We start from the raw sequence: 24,411 nt of genomic DNA, 5'->3' as shown, positions 1-24,411 counted from the left end.
TGCGCCACCAGTGCGCTTTTCAGTCCTCGTGTCTGAATATTCACAACGATCTATAATCAAAATGGCGTGAGGCCTCACGTGACCTTACCTTGTGCAGGTTGTGAGCTCGGCCCAACATGGGTATCTTCAACAGTAGCTGTTAACGCCATTTCAGCATCTGGGGGTGGCCACGCTCCTGCATACAGAGCTTGTGAGATAACATTTAAACTTAAAGTGCGTACTCACCAGGTTCGCAGAGAAGATACTGTTTTTCTTTGGCAACTGTAATTATATGCTCCATTGAAGTCACCTCTTCAATGGAGTTTGTCACCGCAACACACGGGACACCCTTGAGTAGTGCGGCTCGAAAGAATAGTCCGCCGCAGTTGTACTCGACAACGCATTTGCCCTTGGAGTCGGAAGCATGTGACCCACCCGCTATTGCGTTGAAGACCCAGCTGAGCATTTCCCATGTTGCACCTGGAGCTTTCTTTGGATTCGAAAGCTCCATAGCCGTCTTCAGTTCCTCAGGCACGGGTAAATTGACCTCCCTCAGATCAATTCGATTGGCCTTGTCGAACGAAGCTGGGAAGTCACTCCAGTCCCACTCTGCTGCAGGACCAATAACAAGGGCGAGTGTGAAGATGCGGACATTCGTCGGTATCTTCTTCTTAGCCATTATCCCATGGATCTCCCGCATCTCCTTGCCTTTCAACCGAGCCTTCACCTCGTTCAAGGCCTTCCAGAACTTGTGATAGGATTCGGAGTCGTAGATCATATAGTGGACTGAAGATTCCACCTCCGCAAGTCCCACCATTAAGTCAATGATGGAGCTGACTTCGTCTGCATGAGTGATCTCCTCGTTTGTGAAGTCCATCACACAAAAGATGTTCTTGACCTGCTCATCTCCGCGGGAAACGATGCTCCTCCACCTTTGATCCTCATCCGAATTCAAGTATACCCGGTAAGGTTCTCGATAGGCCTCTGCTGCAGGGTCGAGCTGTTTCTGAAGCCGGCGGTCGACATCAATCTTAATGAAATTTGGATACTGATCCAACTTCTCAGCTTTACTTTTCGTGGCATCCCGCAGCAGATCGATGAACTTGGGGGCCCCCTTCACGTACTCGTCGATGTCTTCATTTGACAACTCCAGCGCTTCCATCATCTCTTGCGTGGTGTCGATGCTCACCCTCTCCACGGCCACTTGCTCGAAGATCCAATCCTTCAATAGCGCACGAGCTCTCAGAGTCGTGCACAAGTCCTCGTATATCACAATATGGCCGGGAGTCATTTTGGTCTTGTTGAAGACTACCTCACCACGTAGAAGAGCATTAGCCACTGTCAGAAGGTTGTCGTCGTCTAGAGACCGTGAGAAACGCAAGGCGTTGAGCTTCAAATCATTGGGCTTCCGGCCGTCCTCCACACCCATTGAGTTTGGCAACTCCCCGTCATGGTACCTCCTCAGCACATCTACCCATTTGTCAAAAACAACTTTTGTCGCGAGTAGAATGTTATGGATGCTGAGTGTGTCATTGACCCCCAGTGTTTTCGAGAGAAGACTCGAGAATTCCTGCAATGGAAATAGCGTGAGGCCACATGCTATGCCACATACAACGAGGCTTACCTGCCAGGCGCTAGTTGCTAGTGCACGTCCTTGTCCTGGTTTTTGTGGCTTCTTCAGTTGAACCCAGAGCTTCCGTGTTCGTGCCAATGTCTCGTGCAGACCCGATTTGTAGCACGTTTCTTGCTTGACATTCTGCGTGTGGGAGATGTATATGATAGATCGGAGGGGCGAGTTGCCTTTTATTAGGCGGACAACTCTTGTCTTGAAGACTTTCTTCACCTCCTCGCCCACCATAATATCCACAACTATCTCTTGCATCGCCAAGCTAGAATGCTGCCCGGAGACGGCATAGAACCGGATGTTCTGATCGTCCAACACCTTCCTATTGATCAAGTCTGGAAACCTCATCTCGCCCTTCATTTTTTGGTAGTAGGGGATCATGTCTGCGATGTCGGGTGTTACTGGACTTGCCAGCATCTTCTGCTTCAATTTCTCCACCCACTCATCAGATACTAGCCTGTGGTTGTATTTGCTTTGGATGTCGATACGGCTCACGTCGATTGTATATACTTTGTTGGAATAGTAACAAGTACTATTATCTGCGACGATTTTTGCTGCCTCTTCTTGCTCTTTCTGCTCTTTGCGGCTCTTCTTTTTGGTGGGTGTAGTGTTCGAACCCGAGGCAATGGCATCACTGAGTAGCTTCTTTTTTGGAGCAGGAGAGTCGGACGTCGGCTTGAGCTTGACCACCCTTTTCTGCTTCGAGGTAGTTTCCAGATCGACCCCCTTCCCCTTTGCTTCGCGAACTGGAGTCACTCTCAACGGCTCAATGTTGGAATATAGTTTTTAAACATCGCCGTAGGTGAGGTCCGTGGATTCCATGTGATCTTCATAGACCCGCAGCGTCTTTGAAATTGTGGGCCTCCTGGACAACCTCTCCTTAGCTCCCTCTAGGAATTCCTCATAGCCGCTGCCCCCCTCCGGGAAGCCGCTAGGATGTGCAAGGTGGATCTTGAAGGCAAACGCTGTCTCTACCACAAGTGCCAGTCCATATTCTTGCATGGAACTGCATGGAGTGTCTGTCACTTGGATGAGGATCCCCATGCATTCTTTTCTCCCACCATCTGTGTTGTACAGCCTCAGATCCTCGCCTTCCATCCCGAAAGTCCAACTGATGAGCTCCTCCCCCTTCTCTGCATCCACATTGACAGTGGCTGGAAGAAGAACGCAATTCCTCGCCTGTTCAGAAATGCACAATAATTAGAGCTGACAGATGAAAAGCTAGTAGCTGGAAATAACGTGAGGCCACACGCCATTCACCACTGCATCAGATGTCTTGAGGCTGCATCCTAAGATGGCGTGAGGCTACACGCCATCTGTAACCGGACTGCACTCGAGAGCCCAATCGGTGCATGCCAATGTTGCTACTGAATGGCATGTGGCCTAAAAGACTTACCATTTAAAGCCGAATGGAGGCGTGACAACCGGACTCGCTGGCGAATGTGCACTGTGTGTGCAGCGGATCGTAGCAGCAAGGCTACTCTGCCACTTACAGTTGGAAAGTGGCGCTGAAATCTCCCGGGACGCCAAGTGGGCTGCGTGTGGGTGGCGGAGTGGGCGGCGGAGTTGGCGGCGAAGTTACAAACTGGGTGTGTCTTGAAATGGACGCCGATGCACACGAGCGCGATGCAAGCGTGATGCGAGCGCGAGTGTGATGCAAGCGCGAGTGGACGCTGATGCACACGAGAAACCTGTAGAGAAGTGGGAGCGCGATGCGAGCGCGAGTGTGCGAGCGCGAGTACGAAGCAAAATGCAAAACCTAACCTCACACGCGCGAAATGTCACGACAGTTGGTAATCCCGCCACGTCATCATTCCTCGGACTTGGGCGCCACCATTAATTTCTGGATCGGCGCGCGCATGCGTGAAATCCAAAAGAAATCCGCAACGTCATCATTCCTCGGACTGCATGCACGCGAAATCCAAAAGAAAGATCATGATTGGGATATCATTTAATACCCTTGCTATATTTATACCATGCATGATTGGATATTCCAAAGCATCTTGTATTTCCAAAAATGCCAGATGTTCAGCTAAATAAATTGTCAGAGGATTTGATGTGACATTCAAGCGTGTGGGCTCATGCAATTTTGATCCCAAAAAATGCACCAAAAAATGCTCGGCGTCATCTGGCGTTATCTCTTGAATGGCGTGGGGCCGCATGCCATTTTCAGGAGCACATAGGAGTATATTCCTAGAATATTCTGACACGCGCGAGATTGTTTTGAGTTTCCTGGAGATCCAACCGTTAGATCGCAACTAGATTTTACAGAATGGTATACAATGTCCTTCTTGATGACCCTGCAAAGAAGCATCTCGATCGGACACCACATGAGACCACACGAGCCTTACAATGTTTCAGGGGCATTTGCCATAGATCCGACCGTTATTTTGCTCCAAGATTCTACAGTTTGGTGTGCATTGACCTTTCCATCAACACTGCAAAGGGACATCACAATCAGATGCAGGATCACAAGAAACCAACTTCACTAACTCTGGTTTCACCAAGATCTACATAAGGAGTTATGAAATGAAAGGACCCTCTCTATTGAAATGTGTTTATGGTCCTAGGGGCATTGTGACATATCAAAGGATTTTGCATCAAGTTCTGTATTTGCATGTTTATCAAGCTACTGAATTGCTAAACCCTAAACCCTAAACCCTAACCCTAAACATGTGGCAAATGCTGCGTGAAGAAAGATGCCCTTTCTGGGCAAATGCTGTAAGAGGCAGATTCCAAGCAGATGTATCTCAGGCCAGCGAAGGGGACAAACGAAAGCTAGCTATAAACATGACAGGATGCAAATAGATTACTAGGCTGGTCCTGCGAAAATCAAAAACCATAATTGAAAACATTGAAAATGCAAAAAGAAAGGTTTATAATATTTTTGAATTTTAAGCAACCAAATGAATGTAAGTAGGGCATGTGTTTGTAAGTTTAAAAATGCCTCAACCACTTAAATTCCCAAGTAAATAAAGCTGTTTCTATTTTTGGTACAGGTAAACTTTATAGCGTGTGGGCTCATGCAATTTTGAACCCAAAAATGCACCAAAAAATGCTCGACTAGCATTATTCTTTGAATGGCGTGTGGCCTTATATTGCCATAAATGGACGTACACACACAGCATAATTATTCCTTTACATGGCGAATAATCTTGGCGCGGATCGCTGACATGGCATGGCAAAGTTCGAATCACTGACATGGCACAGTTGGATCGAGGCAAGGACATGATGTGACAAAGTTCAACCTCCGACAGCAAAGTCTAGAAGCTACTCAGTTTGAAATTTGTCAGAGGAATCATAAGATCTGGTTTGTCAGAGGATTTGATGTGACATTCAAGCGTGTGTTATTTTTGAATTCTCGAACTCATTCCTAGGTCTATCATTTTTGTGCGCCGTGTTCTTGGTTCCGCTGAGCGCAGTGAGCGCTGCTTGTGTAAGCGGCGTTGTGAGCTGTGGTTTATGCGTCTACAAGCGGTTGCGACATTGCGAGCGCCATTGCGAGCGACAGTTTATGCGAGTGGCAGTTTGTGCGAGCGGCGCTACGAGCAGTTGCGGTGTTGCGAGCGGCGCTACGAGTAGTTGCGGTGTTGCGAGCGGCACTGTCTTTGGTGTGGCTACCGCTTCCTCTTGATATTCGGCACTTGTGCTTCCTGGTATGTTCACCATGGAATGGTTTAGGACCACATTTACAAATGGCATGAGGCCACATGCCATCTTGGGCCCTTGCAATTTCATGGCTAGCGTATTGTCATGTATGTTTTTACTTGCCTGCAGCTGTGTGTATATCAAGATGGCATGAGGCCTCATGCCAATTTTGTGAATGCGAAATTTCACGTGGGTGTCAATAGCATGTTTGAATAATGGCATGTGGCCTCATGCTATTTGGTATGTTATGATTTAGGCCATTCTCCAATCATTTTTTGTATGGTCTTAACTTCTTTTCTGCACTTTCAGAATGGCCTTCAGGGTTGGGGAAAAGGTTTACATTTTGAATGGTGGGAAGAGAGTTGCAAAAGGGACCCTTGTGTCTATGGATCAGAACTTTGTTATACACTGTCAAAGGCTTGGGGAAGGCAATGCTGCTGTATCAGTAGAGACTGTCTTCGATGGGAATGTGGTCGCTATTGAACGAGGAGAGATGGTCGTCGGGGTAAATGTTGTTGTTGCCTTGAAAAATCTGCAGAAGAAAGCAGATGTTGGGGACAGCGCAAGTGCGACGCATGTTCCCTCCGTGGATCTTAAGAACCGTGCTACATGGATTCAGGCAAAGGTGTTTCTAAACAACCCCAAGGGGGAGGTGGTAGCTGAGGGCTTAGCCACAGTTGTCGATCCAAGAGAGGCGGTTGCTAATCAAGAATTGGGCTGGGATGATATTGGAGTTGCGATTTTAGAGGTTGTTGACACAGAAGAAAACAGTCTGACTATTGGAAGCATTGTGCGGTGGAAATTGAGGCATTTAGTGTTTGAGAATGTGAAGGATTCACAATCAAACACCACTACAACTGATGACAGAACATCTCTTCATGGGAAAAGAAAGTACACCTTCCTACAGCGCAGCCAAAGGGATCTGAGCAACGAACCGAAAAGGCAGAAAATGGCGATGGAGGTTCGAATGGTCTCGACAGTTGCTTGTTGCAAGAGGAGGTGCTGTCAACATGCTGATTGGGATGCTATTGAAGAGGAGAGAGCAAGATACAAGACATTGTCCTGGAAGGCAGCTCGCAATTTTGTGTATGAGGCATTACGGTCATCTGTTGATGCTTCAGAACATCAGGTGGGGGGCATGGTCTTCCAGAGGGGTTTGGTCTGCATGAAGGCATGGAGAATCATTTATGGAGTCCCTCGAAGCACATTCTACAGAATCAAAACTGAGTTCGAGGAACAAAGGGTTCAACAGGCAGTCCATGGGAACGACGGTACGCACAAAACCAGGGGTCATGTTGTATATGGAGAGGCAATCTTCAAGAGGTTTGTCGAGACATGTAGCGAGCAGCAACCACATAAAACCTGCCTCTTGGAAGATGGAACACGAGACACCCAACGAGTTCTCCCTTCCATGTATACCAAGGGGGCCATATTGGAAGATGTGAATCGGGAACTCCAGAGTAATGGCTACAGGAAGCTGAGCCAATCTAGATTTAGTAGATTGTGGAGCAACAGATTCAGGGATGTGAGTATAGGAAAGTACTCCAGCTTTTCAAAGTGTGACGAGTGCACTGCTATCAAAATGGCTTTGTCGAAGAATTCTTGCAGCGCTCAAGAGCGAGAGACGTTGGTTAGAAGGCGGCTCGACCACAACATCGAGCACAGAAGTTGCAGGACTGCATATTATCATAACAGGATTCTCTCCATGGAGAGACCTGACTCTTACCTCTGCATCATCCACGACAAAATGGACCAGAAAAAGACGTGTTTACCTCGACTCAATCCTGCCCCCAAGGCAATCTCTTCATCCATGCAGCTGCCTGTGTCTCTGTTTGGCATAATCGCTCATGGGCATGGTGCCCAGAACTATGGGAACTTCTTTGTACCTCTATGGGGTGGCGGGGGTGCAAACATGATGATTGCATCCCTAGCAAAACACTTAAGGTCTCTACAAAGTGCGCAGACTGAGTTGAACGGCCAACCCTTGCATAAGGCCCTTGTCGATCGAACCCCATACAGGGTTCAGCTGGAGGAGGAGCAAAGGCTTGCAGTATCGCGTGGGGCCCCATGCCATCCCAGTGAATATGTTGGCCGTCAAATTGTAGGGTTATCACGTGAGGCCTCATGCCATTCCGACGAGGCTGGTCGCCCGGTGAATGGACAGCCTCATCCAAACGAAGCAGAATCTCAAGGAAGTTCTTGCGGCCGATGTGGCCTTCCACCCCATCTTCTGCTCCAAACAGACAATGCTGGCAGTGAGAACAAAAACATGTACGTCTTCGCGTACTTGGCGATGCTTGTTGCCAAAGGCATATTTGAAACAGTTACACTTGGCTTTCTCATAGTTGGGCACACTCATGAAGACGTCGATGCCATGTTCAGTCACCTGGCAGAGTCCCTCCGGCGATCCAATGTCCTCACCCTCCCACAACTCTACGATGAATTCCAAAATTGCATCAAAGGCACTGTTGAAGCTGCACTTGTGATAGAGGTTCCAGACTTTAAGGGGTTTGTAAGAGGCTACATCAGGGACGGATCCGAAACGCTGATTGGCCACTCCAAGCCTCTTCAGTTTCATTTCAGCATGCGTGACGGTGCTCCAGTGATGAGGTACAAGATGAGAGAATGGGACATAGTGTGGCTGCCAGTGGACGGCATTGAACTCTTCAAGAGAGATCCCATAACTGGGGAACCTATGATTCCTCAGGGTTCCCCACGGCCGATGCACCCGGATGGACTCAAAGACCAGGAAAGTATAGTGGCCGGGATTAGACAGCATATTGCCTTCTGGAAGAGGGGGTTGGTGTTTGGTGGAGAATCCTATTTTAAGAGGTGCAAGCCTTTGCTCGAATACTGGGAGAAGATTATATCTGCTATCCAAAATGGGCCGGTTGTATATGAAGAATTGGAAGAGTCCTTTTGGCCAGAACCCAGAGCACCAGATAGTAGCGGAACAATGTCCTCTGGAAATGCAGTGACAGATAACGATGTTGAGGATCACTATTGTGGGCTGAGGAACAAGAAGCCGGATTCAGCATTCAATCCAGTACAGGTCTGCAAAGGAATGGTCGTGCTTGTCAGACCCAGTAATAAAAAACAAATGATATGGGTGGGGCGCTGCATCATTGATGCAGAGGAGGACGCGGAAACTAACTCCTTCAATGTAACTGTGGAGTGGTTCAAGCCAAGTTCCGGATATACGAAGGATTGCCTAGAAAAGAGATGGGTGCTGAATCCAAGGGATCCCAGCATGAGCATATCGGTGGATAATGTTGTGCATGGTTGGATGCGGAAGCAGAGTGCCACCATCACCTTGCCAGACCATGCAAGAGATGCAGCAAGAGCATTCATAACCCGGGTTCAAGGTGAGATTCATTAATATTCCTTTACTAAGTTTCTAATGTATTTTATTTCAAGGTGAACAATCCGAATCTGAATCAGAGGAGGCGTGATGGCATGTGGCCCTTTGCACTAGTATATCTTAATACCGGTCTGAGAAATAGAATGGCATGTGCCCTCAGGCCTTTTACTAAATCACCTTTGAAAGAAATGCAAGCCTCTATGTCGTAAAAAAAAGGTACTAGAGAAATTCCTTAATAATATGAATGTTATTTAGTTTCATGAAAATACACTAAGGGTCAAATGAGTTAAATGACTTCTCCAGACTAGCAATGCCTCTTGCTACACCTTCACAATTAGATTCGTTAGAAAAAGATAACATTGAATAATATCTAAATGTTCTCACCATTAAGTTATATGTCTGGCTAATAGGAATGACGTTCATCTTGGAAAGCTCACCACATGCTCAATGAACAAACAAATAGTGTGTGCGCGCATGCCATCGCTCTTCTTTAGCTTCAGATTCGGCTTGTTCACCTTGACAATGAGATTTATTATACAACCAAATGGACTCAGTCTGGACACAAAGTCACCGCGCTAGTCACCATGCCCTAGATATGTCTAGCCCCTGGACAAAAAACATATAATTTCACGTCATTTTCAAATACTTGAAAATTTGTACCTAGTCCCATTTTACTGAATAAATCCCACTTTAACGAAATAGAGCTTATAGACCCAAGATGGAGTCCGAGATGGAGTCCAAAATGGATCTGAGATGGAGTCCGAAATGGAGTCCGAGATGGATCTGAGATAGAGTCTGAGATGGAATCTGAGATGGACTTGAGATGGAGTCCGAGATGGAATCAAGACCGAAACTGAGACCCAGTCCGAGTCCAAGTCCAAGTTCGAATACTAATACAGGCTATTGGGTGAAAGCCCAAAGCAATCGTTCCCTTGGGGGGGGGGAGCCTATAGGGGGTTCCAAAAGTATAGTAGGGAGAGTGTGGAGTTGGACCTAGTGGAGCCAATTTGGAGCTAGTTTGGCCTAGGAAGGATGTACCCAAGTGTTGGGTGATAGGATAACCACTAGGAAGTCTAAGGCTAGAGTGAATACGGAGTATCAAATGGGGTAACTTAATGAGGTGTTCAAGAGCCAGCTCTAGTTCCCCTGGGAGATTGAATGGTCAATGCTCCCAGTTCAAGTGTGAGTGGCACTACCTACTTGGATACTTAGTATGGCTCAACAGAACCTCGCTCTAAGCCCATGGCTAGAGCATCCAAAGGTGGAAGGTGGGGAGAGTACCCATGAGGCTTGTGTAAGGCCATGGTGTTCCGAAATGTTGTCCCAAAGTCCCAGACTGTGAAAAAAAGAGGAGTAGTCCTTTAGTGCAGTGACTAAAGATATGGTCACACAGTGAGGAATCCCTAGAGGACAATGGGACTTAGAGGTCGGGCTTACAAGCCTTGTTTTAATGGCAGAAACACGGCCATGGGCAAAAAGGGATTTAGTGGGGACTAAAACAGGGATATTGGGGAAGATTGTTCTCCATATCTGTGGGCATCCTAAAGATGTTAAAGAGTGGATATACGATGATCACTCATGGATAGATGGCCAAGTCTTAAAGAGACAGGACTATGATACATGTGGTATTGGACCACTAATATGGCAAAGGTGATTGAGCATGGTCTTAGAGTAACGGGCTAATATGTCGGTGGTACCTTTGAGTGCCGGTTATGGGATCGAACACGTGGAGCACTTGGACCAAGTGCAAAAGTCAAGTGGCATGGATGCCATTCTCGGGGCTAGCAAGCCCCAAAATCCTGAATTGGACTTATGGAGGTTGTAAATAAGACTCCTCCAAGTGGTTGAAGGTGTGGTTAAATGACTAAAGTAGAATGGAAAAATTAATCACTATTTTTATTCATAAACCCTTTCTCTTTATATTTGAACTACAATTGTTTGAGGGCATGAATGGAAGTTAAGAGGGCTCTCAACTCTCTAAACACCCTACTTCTTAAATCTAACCCAACCAAAAAAAATTAAATTGCTAGATATCAATATTAATGATTCTTCTAACCAACTAATATAGTCAAATTTGAGACCTCTTTAATACCAAATATAAACTCATGAAATCAAAATTCCTAAAAGGACATAAAGCTTAATACTATTTAAACTCAAAAAACATGTAATCCTAAAATTTTTAAGACCTCTGCTAGATGCATATGCCTAGGTGGGGCACCTTTAACTGAATAAAAAAAAATGCATTTTTATTTATGAACACCTTCCCTTCATATTTTGAACCATAATAAATTGTTTTTCAAATTGTTCTTTTTAGTGACTTACACAAAATAATGTAGTGTCAAATTTATAACATCTATAAAACAACACTCCCGTCAGTGGCACTTGTAGTGGAGCATAGGGTGGTGAGTTTACCACATGCTCCAAGCATCTACATAGGTGGCACTTAAGAGAAATCTTTTGCCAAAATACATTAATAATGGCTAACTATCAAAATGTTTGAGCTTATTTTATCCGATTCACATTTACGTTTTTTTAGAATGTTGCAGTTTATAGTAAAGCAATATAGCTTTAGAAATCATAAAATTTAGAAACTTTGACTTAGGTACTTATATATTTCAATATTTTAAAGTTAATCTTAGGTTTTCTTTTTATAATTTGACAAACTCATAGGCTTGCTGTGTCAGCAGATGCCAAGTCAAGATATTCTAGGGAATCTAAAGAATATTGCTGGGTGACGCTCTTATCACCCCCCTCGACAAAATCGGCAGCTTGAAGGGGAGCTTCATGGAAGAAGTGGGAAGGATTGCAGAAGCTAATGCTAGCCCTGGCAGAGAAGCATTGAGGCTTGTCGAAGTGCTGATTACGCCTTTCACTTTTGTGGCTTCTACATGCCTCCAATCTGGAATCTCCCTCATCAAAGAAGATGCAACGCCAGTGGAAAAGGGGCGCTGCTTCCACTTTCTTCTCGCTGCAGCCATCTCAGTGATTGGATTAGCATGGTGTCTAATAGCGATCGGTGAGAATGAACAAGGAAACACTTCTGAGGTCAAAAAGCTCATGATCTCTATTTGGATGATCTTCTTTATGAGCTTGTCCGTGATGATGACACCACTCTTTTTCAGCCTCCTCTACATTGTCTACGACGTTAGCAACATGATCGCAACGTGGTCAACCGTGGGTGCATTTTTACTTCTTGGAATTCTAATCTTCGTTACTTCCTTGAAAAAGTTGTTCCAAAGGATTCCACTGAGAGGAACTATTTTCGCCATCATCTTTCTTGCTAATGGGTATGGGTACAGTCTATACAAAAAGTGAAGAAAGAACACAAGAATTCCATTTCGTGTGGTAATCGCCTACAAAAAGTGTAAAAGAATTTCATTTCTTGTGGTAAAACATCCAAAAGCTTTTGTTTGTTCTAACTAGCAAGTCGCTGTCTCTCCCTGCGTTGGAGGATTCTTCTTGCTCTTGGATTTCTTGTCCTTTCTCCGCTTCTCCTTCACGTCCACCCAGGTGGAATCGGGGCCGTGATCGTCCGCCACCGCTGACGAGCTTGCCTGGCTGTGCCCGCGCTTGAGGAGCGTCGCCCTCCTTGGCTTCGCGTCTTTGGAGTGACGCGGACTCGAGTGGCGTGGAAAACTCCTCCGACGGCGTCTGATCTCATCAAAGCGAGTGAAAGTCACGACTGGCATGGTGCCAAGTCAAGAATTGATAGCAGGGGCGGAGGGAGGAAGATGGTGAGGAGGTGGAAATTTTGAAACTGCATGCCTTGCATTACATAATGTCTCATGCTTCTCGATGTAGAAACAGAAGAGAGATAGATAGATAGTTCGTGGGCTGCAGCAACACCACGAGTGGGCGGCGGCGCCACCAGCGGCGCCGTTGGGCATAGATCACGGTGGTGCTTTCTCTCCTCCTCCTGACAGCCTCCAGCGCCTTGACCTTGTCCACTCTCCAAAGGCCACTCCACGCATCACGCTTACAAGCCCTGGCGCAGTGGTGCTCTGCCGATTGGAGTAGAGGCCGCCATGGATTCTCCCGCAAGGGCCTCAAAGTCAACTGGTAAGATTATCTTTCTTCTTCGTTTTTTCTCTAGATTTTGTTCTTGCCTGTATAGGTGCATCCAAAACAGCCAAGTTCTTGGCATATCACCCAGATGATCCGTGGATGTGAGCTCGATTTGCAGTTGTTCGCGGATTTTGCTCACGTTGGGGACGACGACGGCATTTTTGCTGGTGTGGTTCCAGGTATTTAAAAACTTGTATAGTTCATTTCGAGCTTGGGAAGTTTTCTCTTCACTTTTTCTTGATGGAGATGTTCCTTTGCTATGGAAGGATTGCCAGAAGCGTGGATGCTCAGTAGCCTGATTTAGACACCATGCCATACTGAGAAAGAAGTGGAAGCAACGCCCGTTTTCCGCTGCCATTGCATTCTCTTTGATTATGGAGATTGCCGACTCGAGGCAGGCAGGCCACAAAAGCGAAAGGCGTAATCAGCAATTTTGAAACTCAAAAGTGATCAACATTACATATTCTTTAGATTCCCTGGAATGCCTTGACTCGGCATTTGCTGCACACAAGTGACACAAGGTGTTCTGCAACTTGCCACGATAAATAATCATATGTATGTTTTGTTCATACAAGTCAAGCTGATTCTGACATTTTGCTACATGAATAGCAACGGGAAACAAAACTTCGTGATAAAACCAAATGGCAATTGAACATCTTTGATTTTATATGGGGATTTCATAATTTAGAAATAATTTCTTTGTGATTGGTCTTACATAATCCTGCAAGGTTGGTAGGCTGCTCGCTAGTGTTCTTACGATAAGCAGTTGCTCCACAGTCAGCCTCTTGCCCGGATCAACCTCCAACATCCAAATGATCAAACCCTGAGCCTCCCTCGACACACCCACGCTGTCTAAGGTATTCTGAGAACGGAACACTTCCCGGACAAGCTCATAGAGAATGAGCTCGAGGCCCCACAGAAACCACATCTTGAGTGTAGTTGCTTGGCCAAGAACATCCGGTGACAAATATACTCGCAAGCCTCTTTAGCTTGTATTGGAGTGTGCATGAGCAGAGCTCCAAGATTAGAGATCCCCACCAGCTGTACTTGCTCCTCGATTATGTTGCATAGTAAGCCTGCGGTTTGAGAAAACTATTAAGTTTCACTGTCTAGAGTTTGAAAGATTATGTAATTTGAATATTTTAAGATATTATACATCTAATAAACATTGTTTATAAATTATTAATATAATTTATAAAACTAATAGTATTGTATAGACTCTTGCCAAATTATTTTATTGTTGTTAATAATAAACTCTTAGGGTTTCAGGGCCATGGTGAGGTTGAGCTCGCTCAACGATGCTGCGCGGCTGGGCAGGAAGAATGCGGTGATCAGGCCGTCGTCCAATCTGGTACTGAGGTTCCTGGAGGTGATGAAGAAGCAAGGTATGGGGATCGGATCGCTTTGGGTGATTGGAGTGTTTCCATGTCGAAGCAGGGTTTGTGGAAAATTTCCAGAGGCACGGCGGACACACTCCAGGGCACATCACCGTCGAGATCACGGACAAGCTCAAGAAATGCGTGCTGCTGTCGCAGCGATTTGATACGAAGTCGCGCAGGATCGATGCGTGGGCGAGACAAATTCTCCCAGCTCCAGAGGTAGAATAAGAAGTATGAATTTTCTTTATGCTAAAATCCTTTTTTGTTCTTGGAAGGTTGGTCACCTTGTGATCACGAATTTCCTGGGTGTCATGGATCACCGAGAAGCCAAGAAAAAGAACCTTGGTGGCCGGATTTTGGGATACTTCTACTGATTTGGGATCGAATTTTCTGTGGCAAGATCGAGGGAGCTTTGGATCAATCGGAGGGACAAAAACCCCAGCTTTCTCAAGCAAAGTTTGTGAGGACTTTTTTCACGAGATGTTCACCGTAGACGACTGGCTTCTCCTCCTCCTTAGAGTTTCCAAGACAAAAACTTAAAGGCTCCACCTTTGTATCGAAATTTGGCTGGAAAAGAAAAAAGTTTGTCAAAAGTACACACCAAAAACTTTAACCTCGTAGAAGAATGGCACAGAAACTCTGAAATCCATGGCACTGTTGAGCACTCTGTGAAGAGTAGGCTGATATGTTCCATTGCTCCAGATCTAAAATCCCCCACAGCAAATTAAAAAGAAGTTTTTTGAGAGGAGCCTGGAAGATTATTTTGCGAGGACGTACTTTTAGCATGTCACCAATGTTGACAACAAACGTTCCTGGCACAGGATCCGCCCACAGCCACTTTCCTGAGCAGTTCTTCACCTTTAAGCACGGATCAACATAAGAAACTTAACAAAATCAAGCCAACATTCTTACCTGTAGAGCAGGAATTTCAGGATCTTGATTGACAAGAGTGAGCAGACCTGTAAGAACAAAGAACTCAAAAAAAGACCAATTGATATCGATCCAAATCTCACCGTAGTCAGTATGTTCACCACTAGAAACAAAGAACTCCCAACAGTTAATACTTTTCTTTGGTCGGAAAACGAAGGAGAACTTACCATCCTATTCCAAAACTTTCTGGACTCTCCAGTGAATCTTTCGGTGGATAACCAATGACTCGCAGTATCCAGAATGGATCCCCAGCTCTGGAGCCCTCAAAAGTGTCAGCTTCGCCACCCAAAGCCAGTGCTACCCCTCGCAATATCGCCTTTGACAATCCTACAAAGAAAAACAAAAACGAGAGAAAATAAACTTTTTGCCAGAAAGAAACTGTTTACCTCGCAATTGATCAACGTAATCCTCCATCACTGCACGAAAACGCTTTGGATTCTCTGGCCTGCGAGAAGAGAACGAAATGAAACCAAGATTAACTGCTGCTGGAGCTTTCTACCTTGGTGTTTACCATTGGTTTGGACCCATCACCGTTTTTGCGAGTTCTAGATCCTGGATCTCTGGTCCAAGTTCTCGAAAGTACTGCCAAAGGAGAAATTTCCCCGAGCATGAAAGCTTCGTCAACTTCAATGGAAACCTTACATCAATGGCTTCGTGACAGTCGTGCATGCCATACGATACGTTTTCTCCAAGCTTTTGGTATCCCCTGGTTGAAAAAAAAAAAACTAAGAACGAGGATTTCTAGCTCTTTACCGATAGCCGCTCGAAGGAGTCATCTTGATTCGCATTTTGTCACAGTCTGGAAGCTTGAAAAATTCGTGGCTTAAACTCCGGACATCGTCCATAAGCTCTCGAGAGACGCCATGGCCTGCCTGAAAGAAAAAAGGAGCGAGAAATTTGCTTGAATTCCGTGAAAGTAGATCGATCGATCGATCGCGAGAGTCTAAATCGTACCGCGTAGAAGAACCCAATGTTCCTGCAAGCGTGATCGAGCTGCTCGATCACGTCTCTCACATCCGGAAAAGCGCCAAGGCCGGGATCATCGAATCGCCTCACCAGTGGCTCCACATCTGGAAAAACGCAAGCGTGATAGATGGAAATCTTGCGCGCGCGAGAGGAATTTGGGAGCGTACCGATTGTAGGAATGGAGTCGAGAGCGTGGGGCGCCATAGCCAGACGATGCCGCTGAATATGCCCTAGATAGAATATTCGTTATTTTGGTGTCTGTAAGCCCTAATATTAGTTCCTTTACTAGATTGAAAATCTCTTTACTAGATTGAGTAATTATTTTGATTAACTAAAGCTACAGATTTTAGTATCTCTTGTTGTCATAGCTTCTAAGGTGACCTCTAAAACAATCCAAGCTTATCCAGCCTAAGCCTCCATGATGACAACCCAAAACATGTATTATAACTAAGAAATGTACTGCAAACAGGTATTTAATTAAAGTATATTTTCCTAATTATTTTAAACTAATCTGATACTGCAAATGCATTGTTTGTGGTCCCAAATTGCTCCTTTTCAGTGAATTATTGTCAAAGACAAAGCCCATGCCTGGTAGAAACACTGTGATGAGATAGCTGTAAAACAAAAAATAGCCTCAGTGTAAGTTCTGCAAGCCTTACCACAAACTGATGTCTGCCACCAAAAAGTACTACTTGGACAAAGTTTCAAATTAAACTCCCACGTGGCATCATCGCCGTCGCCCGTTCTCACACTCAACGGCTGCGATCCGCCCAGGCGCCAGACTGTTGGTGTCAGTCGTGAAACAGTTTAAAAACAATTTTCCCGCATTAAAAAAGTTTTTTTACTCTTGTTCAAAAACACTGGGACCAATAAACTACCCGGGAAAAATCCCGGAAATTTGATTTTCCCCAGTGTGAAAGCGCCCTCTCATATCGTGGGTTTCAGCGTGGCCGTCGGATGGAGGGCATCGACGGCCAGGATGGGGCCACCGAGGCGGGAAAATAAAGGGCAATGGAGTCTAGTTAGTGTCTCTCGTGTGTTCTTCGAGCGTGTGTGAAAGAGTGAGAGCACCGAAAGCTTTGGAGAGAGTTTTCATTGCATGTGAAAGCTCTTGGGGATTTTTATTTCGAGTTCCAGGCTCCGGCAGCGGTGAGGAGGAGAGGCGGCGGCGGCGGCGGCGGCGCTCGATTTCACGGCGATGGCGCTTGCTCCAGGTGATGCGGTGCTGGATCGATCGATCTAGCCCCGCGTCGTGCAGCCGGCGGGGCTTGGTAGGAGCCGAATCGCCACTTCGCAAGCGCTGTGTCGGTAATATTAATTGCTGCTGCTGCTCGATCTCTCCTCGTTTGCTTTCTTCCATATTTCGATCGATCTCTTCCCGCTGTGCTTGATTTCTCGTTGTGCGTCAGTGCTGTGGGGACCAGGAGTGTGGATTTCTTTTTTCATTCTCTCGCTTTTCTCTCTCAAGTGATCTAGCCAGTGTTTTAGCTCGATAGTCTCCTCGCAGTTCTTCCAAACCCTGCCACTCTTTTTTTTCCTTGACATTCCTCCTCCATACATAACAAATCTCCCTTCTTTTCCTTCTCTCCTCATCCCTGAGAGTTTTAAAAATCTGGTGTGCCAGTTTCTGTTTGTCTGTCTGCTTCCACTCCCTTCTTCTCTCTCTTCATCATCGAAATTCCTGTGCTGCGCTTATCCTAAGCTGGGTTGGCTCTCAAATCTCCTAAGAGGCGGCCTAGCAGCAGCGAACTGGAATCCCACGATCATGCTCAGACGTGCTGGCAGGAGTAATGTCCGGTGTAGCTAGCTGGGCCGAAGCAGGGAAGAGGGTAGTGAGCAGCTCTTGAGGATGACGAGATCTAGCAGATGGCAGGAGGCAGGCAATCTGGAAAGCTTTGGGCACAGGTTATAGACTCGAGAAGATGGTGGCTGTAGCTCAGTGACGGCAAAGTCATCTCTTAAAAGTTCCAAGCTAGCACGACTCAGCAGGCAGGTAGCCACTGATCACTCTCGAGGACCACTCTCGAGAGCAATGGATTTGGGTGGCCATGAAGAAGACATTCCCATTCCAATTTCAGCGCAGTTCAGTGCCGCGGCGATACACGAGACTGCAGCCAAGCTCAAGCTCCTGGCGAGTGGGAATGGAACGCCAGCGGCTCAAGTGGGAAGCGGCGCTGCAGTCGTAGTCGTCTCCGGAGAGGCGGGGGCGGCGGCGGCGGCGGCAGGGGGTGACAGCAAAAGCAAGCGTCCAGTGAGGTACACGCAGTGCTTGAAGAACCACGCCGCGGGTATCGGCGGGCACGCTCTGGATGGGTGTGGAGAATTTATGCCGTGCGGAGAGGAAGGGACGCTGGATGCTCTCAAGTGCGCTGCCTGTGACTGCCACCGCAACTTCCACCGGCGGGAGGTGGAGGGCGAGCCCTCTTGCCTCGAGTGCCACCACCGGAAGGACAAGAAGCGGCTCATGCTGCCGTCGAGATCAGGGGAGCTGGACGATCAAGGAGTCTACATGCCAAACGCTGGAGGGCCTAATCTCAAAAAGAGGTTTAGGACGAAGTTCACGGGAGACCAAAAGGAGAGGATGCTGGCATTTGCGGATAAGGTGGGCTGGAAGATCCAGAAGCACGACGAGGCCGAGGTCCAGCAGTTTTGTAACGAGGTGGGCGTCAAGCGTCACGTCCTCAAGGTGTGGATGCACAACAACAAGCACACGCTGGGGAAGAAGATGTAAGCTAAGCTGGCCAGCCGGGGGGAGATCATATATCTCAAGAGGTTTCCTCGTCTTCTTTAGTCGCTTCGTTTGAGAGGTACATTGTTTTCTTTCTCTCCATTTTACTTTGCATTCTCAACTCTAGCTTTTGTCTGTGGGGAAGCTGCAGCGAGAAACGCTTCAGGTTCTACCGCAGGGTTTTCTTTTAAAAACTTGACTCTCACCAGGCAAGAAAAGCATTCACTTGCTGATCAGAACTCCTTATGTTTTCGTTTGGCTTTCGCCATTCCATGCTCTAACGTTTTTGTAATTACATGTTCTAGGTGGTGGTGGTGCTACTGCTACCTGTTTATGTTCTAAAGACTCGCTCTCGCTCCATCTCGTGCATGCGTCTCTTAAAGTTTGGGTGCGTTCTCGGCTCGCTGCGAGAGGGAATGAGATCTCTTCGGTAGGAACTTTCGGTAGGAACTTTGTTGAGCTTTCTTTCTGTTTGTCTCTGCTGCTTGCTTCGCTTCAGGAACCCTTCGTTGGTTTTTCCATCTTGGTTTCAAAGCTTGGTGTGGTGATGATCAGCTGAGTTTCTTCTCTTCACTCTGACGTTTCCGGCAGCACGCCTTCGCTGCCTTGTACACTGTTCCGGAGGCGTGAAGGTGGAAATCAAATCCAATGCTCCAGACTGGACGCGGCGGTGCAGCACACTTCATCATTTTCGGCATCAGACACCGAGACGGAGAGCGAGCAACAAAAGGTGACTGTTTTTTTCCTCTCGTTTTCTTTCGAGCCTTTTAAATGAACGTTTAATTGGATCAAAGTCTTCCCCAGCTACTAATTCAGTCGTTGCTTTCGTTCGCAGAGCGAGCTTTAATCGCACATGTTTGGACGATGTATTAATGCACAGCTTACAAAAGGGTCGACGGAACGGACCCCGGGCCCCGGCTTGCCAGGCAGGGAAAGGACTGTCTGTGCTCACTTGAAATTTTGGTTTCAGGTGATTGTCATGCACGAGACCTGGCTGGCTGCTGGCCGCTGGCTGCAACAGCGCTCTGCACCACCACCTCATTGGAAAACGCAAAGGTTCTCCCTCTCTCTCATCTCGTTTTCTTTTGCAATTTTTTTCCACGATTTACCTTTTGCTTTTCGGGTGTAGGAGTGTGACCCTGACACACCGTCGCTTTCTCTGGCCTCACCGCAGCAGCGTCTCGCTGCGCTGCCACCGCCACAACCATTTGCTAGCTCGGACAGCTACGCGGCTAGGCTGCTTTGTCCCGTAAGTTTCAAGTAAGCTTAAGCTGGTGGCTAACTCTTCCCGCGCATAAATCCGTCCTATCAGGTCAGAGCTGCATACTTTGCATCGTTATTCTTGTGCCCGGCATTCGCATCGGATCCTGCCTGTGTTCTGTGAGACCTTCCAGCTTTTGTCACTGTACTGATCTTTGCTGGCCTTTCGAGGGTTGGCCGATTGGAGAAAAGAAAGAGAAAGTGAGTAGCAAATCATGGTGAGCGTGTCGTGCGTGTGCTGGAAGTGCTGCTGCTTGTAGCGATGTGAGATATCACAGATTTCTTTTAAGCCCAGGTGTGGTGGTGGTTGCTCCCGCTCATGATGCTAAATCCATGAACTCATGACACACGCACAATAAACAACGGCTAAGCCCATTCGCTCAGGTCAGTAATTGTCAAGTCGTTGTTTTGTTTTTAAGTCAATTGGATCTGATGGTCTCGCGCGCAGCCGACAAGAGTGGTAGCTAAAGATCAGCCAAACGAACCCCCGGCGACCCGAGCAAGCTGGAGCTAGTAACGGACTACCTGAATGTAAGTAAAAGTAGCTATGCCGGCTTTGTTTTGTACTTATGGATGGTTTTCTTGTTGCTCCAGTAGCTGGCCAGCCAGAGCTGGACTGGATGGACGAACCAAAAGCAAAAAAAAAAAAAAAACGCTGCCTCGCTCAATCAACTTCACAGCTTTAATAGGTAAATTCTAGTTTTGCTCCACTGGATTATTAAAGTAATCCATGCGTTTGTGACGTGATCGTGGGGTGGTACAAATTCAACCACACTAACCACTGCCATGTTCTCTCGCCAGGACTCGTATAATCTCGGACGCGAGAAGGCAGCAGCAACAACAAGAACGAATAAAATAGGAGGTATTTGTCGTATGGTTTGTAGGACAGGCTTTTTCCTCCCCACAAAAAGATCTGATTCGCCACAGTGGTGCTGGTGGTGGTGTGGTGTTCTTCGCAGGGAAACACAGAGAGAGAGAAAGCGAGAGAAATAATATAAAAGGGCCAAAGAGTCAGATTTCTAGAAGATCCCGGGCAGCGAGCGGGTGTTTGCGAAGAGCACTTGCGTGTTTTCCTGGCTAGAGGAAGATGCTGTCCTCGGCTGGCTGTGGCAATCTTTTGTTGTGGCTGGCGGCCATCTCTTTTCTCAGCTGCGTTAACACATCTTCCATCGTGAAGTCCGGCTTCCAGTCCGCAAGCATCGCAAAGCTCTTGCTGTCAATCTGTAAAGAAAAAATGCGTTAGCATCTTCTCCTCGACGGGGATCGAGACGATGGAAACTGAAAGGAAATTGACAAATCTACTGCATTTAAATCTTCTCTTTAGCTCTCTAGTGACTGCGGTGACTGCTATCGATCTATCTATCTAGTAAAACGCGAAAGCTCTCTCTCGGGCGAGTGAAAAGGAGAGGCAAGGAACAGTATAGCTGTGCTTACTTCCTCGCCAATAGTGTGAGTGTACTTACCAGTCCAGTTTCCTGATTCACGCACGTCATGTTGATCCTTGACTGGAACTTCACGCTCGGGGGCTTGCTCGGGTAGTCATCGTCGCAGTAAAGCTTGAGCTGGTAGATGCGACCCTCGTGAACAGACTACAAGAAAAACCAGGCATTAAATCCGGGACACTGGAACAATTAACTTAAAACAAGCACTTACGTCGTAAGGGCCCAGGATGGTTCCTCGCCAGGAATACATGAGCAAATCGTCGGCGTCGTCCATTCCTAAGCTCACCGCGGGATCGCCCAGTCCTTTCTCTCCTCGCTCCAGCTCGTCGAGCAATCTAAAGTTCCTGGGAACTGCACACTAGCACGCAGCAAAGCTGAGACAATGCATGCCTCCAGAGAGAAATGATGCAAGGGAAAGAGTTTTACTACTGACCGTGTACTTTGGCTCGAGACATGCTTCCCTGAGCTGCTGCTGCTGCTGCTGCTGCTTCCTCCGGGGAGCCTTCCTGCGGCTCTTCCTGAACGTTCCGTCTTTGTCTTTTCCAGAGGATCATATCCGGGAGCTGCTGAAGCAGGAGCACACAGTCGGCGACGATCGACGAGAGCTTCGAGATTTCGACTCGCACTATTGAATCTCGTCCCAAGGACGCCTGTTTTGTGCTTCCAGGGACCCGCTGTCTCTCTTTTTCCCCACCAACACAAGTTCGCCTGCCCGAATCATAGTTAAGTCCAACGCCACCGTGAATGCCATAAAACTCCTTACCTTGATGATAGTTGCGTGAGTAGTGGTTCTCAGTGCTAAGTAGCTTAATGTTTTCCGGGTTGAATGAATGTTTTTGCACTAAACTTGGGACAATGATTGGTGCATACTTCTATTAGGAAACAAAACCTCTCCATCATGATTAAGCTAGCTTAGAAAATCCTATTACACTAAACCCAACACGCATTAGAAGCTCGCGAAATAGAAAACAACTCCCTGCTTACCTGGGGCCAGTTGATCCAGAGAGACAAGCGCAATAAACAAAGTGCATCGTGAAAACGACTGCCGGAAAAAAATGGCTCACTTCGCTGGCGGATTGGTACCACCACCAGAAGCACCAGGCGGAATTCTTTGACCCTTCAGCCGAAGGAATGAGATGTTTCAATTCATCCTTGACAAGCGCAGCAGCGAAATCATTGCTTGTCTTGACCTGTGGAACTAAGTTTTTAGAAGAAAGCTTGCATTTCAATCACGCAAAACTCTTCGGAGCTTACCTTCAAAGCGGCATCTGGCATTCTCCGCAAACTAGTGGAGTCCAGATGTAAGAGATATTGCTCTTGTTCCACACATGATCTTCCGGGAGCGATTTTACTGGATCCGATGACTTGCTTAAGAAGCTTCTTCGGTGCGGTCAAGGTTGTGTTTCAGTCGAACCTCCATCTGCGTGGTTGTATCCCACGCAAACAACTTGTTTAGAGCAGAAAGAGCAACTAAGTCAAGAGTGAATGTCCAAAGTGCTGCGTGTTTTACCAAATGACCGCAAGTCTCACATAACGGCCCCACGAGCAGATACCATGACAAGGAAACTTACGGAAATTGACAGGCATGGACCACTGAGTCGCCACCCCCGAACATAAATACAAGCAGTCCAGCTCCTTCGTAGCACCGAATTCATCTTGTTTGGTTGCTTGCATTATTCTCCCTACAAACCAAAAACATCAATTCCTTGCCAGAAAATATCATGAAAAAAGCAGCCAAAACCTTGTGTGTGGCTATAGCATCTCTTGTGATATTGTCGGCAAGTACTTGTGCGCAGCTTAGCCCTTCATTTTACAACGGTACTTGTCGCGATGTGTCTCATGTTGTTTGGAAAGTGGTGTCTCAGGCTGTTGGAAATGAGAAACGAATGGCAGCCTCCCTGCTAAGGCTCCACTTCCACGACTGCTTTGTCAATGTAAGGAGCCGCTAACCTTTAGAATTCAGTGCTTCAAATTGTTTAAAAGTAACACTCACTTGTGCATTCGCCAGGGATGCGATGGCTCCGTTCTTTTGGATGACACTGCAAGCTTCACGGGAGAAAAGTCGGCAGGACCAAATAAGAACTCTTTACGAGGATTCGAAGTCATTGATGCTATCAAGAGCCAATTGGAGAGCCAGTGTCCGGGAATAGTCTCCTGCGCGGATATCGTAGCACTGGCAGCACAAACTTCTGTCTTCATGGTAAGATAGTGAGTTTTTGAACCATAGAGGAGGAGAAACTCACGTATATGTTGCGCTATAAACAGCTCGGAGGTCCAGGATGGGCCGTTCCTTTGGGACGGCGAGACAGTACCACGGCCAGCCGTGATGCAGCCAACAGCCAAATTCCACCCCCGGTTTTCACAGTCTCGGAGCTCACATCCGCATTTCAGGCCAAGGGTCTGTCACTTAAGGACATGGTCGTGTTGTCCGGCGCTCATACTATCGGTGCTGCGCAGTGCTTTACTTTCCGCAACCGCCTCTATAGCTTCAACAGCACAGCCGCTTCGGATCCAACCATCGACGCTTCGTTTCTAGCAACTCTCCAAAGCAGCTGTCCCAAGGAGTCCGGTGATGACCAGCTTTCAAACCTGGATGCTGTAACACCCAACCGGTTCGACAATCAGTACTACAAAAACTTGCAGAAAAATAAGGGACTGCTGACGTCTGACCAGGAATTGTTCTCCGGCACCGGCTCGGACGCAGCGACACTGGTGAGCTCGTACGCAAGTAACCCGCTCACATTCTGGCGGGATTTCAAGGAGTCGATGATCAAAATGGGAGACATCAGCCCTCTCACAGGCACAAACGGAGAGATCCGTAAGAACTGCCACTTTGTGAACAGTTGAGGTATAGTACGTAGATCAAAATGAAATCAAAAGGAAAAAGGACTAAACTCCACATGTACCTTGGGAGGAACTCCCTCAACAACAAAATTTGGATGGTCCTGCCAAATAAATGTCATATCAGTCACAAGAAAATAAAAATAAAAAAGCATACTTACTTGTCTGCTGTGGATCACAAAGAATAA

General features: G+C 46.9%; 5 protein-coding genes and 1 long non-coding RNA gene across 14 annotated transcripts; 4 read left to right on the top strand and 2 right to left on the bottom strand.

Moving 5' to 3' along the window:
- Positions 1 to 12,519: 12,519 nt before the first annotated feature.
- Positions 12,520 to 13,143, top strand: LOC9635624. The gene is made up of 2 exons (XR_002993835.1): positions 12,520 to 12,671; positions 12,727 to 13,143. It is a non-coding gene; the product is annotated as an uncharacterized LOC9635624 (long non-coding RNA).
- Positions 13,144 to 13,925: 782 nt separating this feature from the next.
- LOC9635211 (40S ribosomal protein S15a) lies at positions 13,926 to 14,663 on the top strand. The gene is made up of 3 exons (XM_024687241.1): positions 13,926 to 14,062; positions 14,115 to 14,275; positions 14,332 to 14,663. Exons 1-3 carry the CDS (start codon positions 13,951 to 13,953, stop codon positions 14,428 to 14,430), a joined length of 372 nt encoding a protein of 123 aa, XP_024543009.1. The 5' UTR covers positions 13,926 to 13,950; the 3' UTR covers positions 14,431 to 14,663.
- On the bottom strand, positions 14,273 to 16,231 carry LOC9635210 (probable 2-oxoglutarate-dependent dioxygenase At3g50210). Of its 2 annotated transcripts, XM_002982025.2 has the most exons (12): positions 16,120 to 16,231; positions 15,941 to 16,056; positions 15,740 to 15,858; positions 15,629 to 15,692; positions 15,498 to 15,568; positions 15,373 to 15,431; positions 15,154 to 15,313; positions 15,070 to 15,089; positions 14,969 to 15,015; positions 14,834 to 14,914; positions 14,671 to 14,760; positions 14,273 to 14,623 (listed from the first exon to the last, which is right to left on the bottom strand). In XM_002982025.2, the coding sequence occupies exons 1-12, from the start codon at positions 16,154 to 16,156 to the stop codon at positions 14,504 to 14,506; spliced, it is 984 nt and encodes a 327-aa protein (XP_002982071.1). In that variant the 5' UTR covers positions 16,157 to 16,231; the 3' UTR covers positions 14,273 to 14,503. The 2 variants fall into 2 exon arrangements, with proteins under 2 accessions (XP_002982071.1, XP_024543007.1); XM_024687239.1 differs by having other exon boundaries at positions 14,969 to 15,089.
- A 756-nt stretch (positions 16,232 to 16,987) lies between these two features.
- Positions 16,988 to 20,593, top strand: LOC112350662 (zinc-finger homeodomain protein 2-like). 6 transcript variants are annotated; one of them, XM_024687255.1, is made up of 6 exons: positions 16,988 to 19,110; positions 19,180 to 19,410; positions 19,516 to 19,736; positions 19,810 to 20,324; positions 20,389 to 20,471; positions 20,535 to 20,583. In XM_024687255.1, the coding sequence occupies exon 1, from the start codon at positions 17,985 to 17,987 to the stop codon at positions 18,681 to 18,683; it is 699 nt and encodes a 232-aa protein (XP_024543023.1). In that variant the 5' UTR covers positions 16,988 to 17,984; the 3' UTR covers positions 18,684 to 19,110; positions 19,180 to 19,410; positions 19,516 to 19,736; positions 19,810 to 20,324; positions 20,389 to 20,471; positions 20,535 to 20,583. The 6 variants fall into 6 exon arrangements, with proteins under 6 accessions (XP_024543023.1, XP_024543026.1, XP_024543028.1 ...); XM_024687258.1 differs by having other exon boundaries at positions 16,988 to 19,410; positions 19,810 to 19,929; positions 19,993 to 20,324; XM_024687260.1 differs by having other exon boundaries at positions 16,988 to 19,410; positions 19,810 to 19,940; positions 20,236 to 20,324.
- Positions 20,594 to 20,791: 198 nt separating this feature from the next.
- On the bottom strand, positions 20,792 to 22,720 carry LOC9635623 (ubiquitin-conjugating enzyme E2 variant 1C). 3 transcript variants are annotated; one of them, XM_024687261.1, is made up of 7 exons: positions 22,637 to 22,720; positions 22,367 to 22,572; positions 22,146 to 22,312; positions 21,816 to 22,090; positions 21,594 to 21,733; positions 21,404 to 21,529; positions 20,792 to 21,161 (listed from the first exon to the last, which is right to left on the bottom strand). In XM_024687261.1, the coding sequence occupies exons 4-7, from the start codon at positions 21,934 to 21,936 to the stop codon at positions 21,018 to 21,020; spliced, it is 531 nt and encodes a 176-aa protein (XP_024543029.1). In that variant the 5' UTR covers positions 21,937 to 22,090; positions 22,146 to 22,312; positions 22,367 to 22,572; positions 22,637 to 22,720; the 3' UTR covers positions 20,792 to 21,017. The 3 variants fall into 3 exon arrangements, with proteins under 3 accessions (XP_024543029.1, XP_024543030.1, XP_024543031.1); XM_024687262.1 differs by having other exon boundaries at positions 22,146 to 22,304; XM_024687263.1 differs by lacking the exons at positions 22,367 to 22,572; positions 22,637 to 22,720 and having other exon boundaries at positions 21,816 to 22,250.
- Positions 22,721 to 23,059: 339 nt separating this feature from the next.
- Positions 23,060 to 24,389, top strand: LOC9635209 (peroxidase 4). Its single transcript, XM_002982136.2, has 3 exons — positions 23,060 to 23,316; positions 23,391 to 23,582; positions 23,648 to 24,389. The coding sequence occupies exons 1-3, from the start codon at positions 23,104 to 23,106 to the stop codon at positions 24,227 to 24,229; spliced, it is 987 nt and encodes a 328-aa protein (XP_002982182.1). The 5' UTR covers positions 23,060 to 23,103; the 3' UTR covers positions 24,230 to 24,389.
- Positions 24,390 to 24,411: the final 22 nt, after the last annotated feature.

Source organism: Selaginella moellendorffii, unplaced genomic scaffold (genome assembly GCF_000143415.4).
Source record: "Selaginella moellendorffii unplaced genomic scaffold, v1.0 SELMOscaffold_52, whole genome shotgun sequence".
NCBI lineage: Eukaryota > Viridiplantae > Streptophyta > Lycopodiopsida > Selaginellales > Selaginellaceae > Selaginella > Selaginella moellendorffii.
This window is presented reverse-complemented; position numbering and strand designations above follow the sequence as displayed.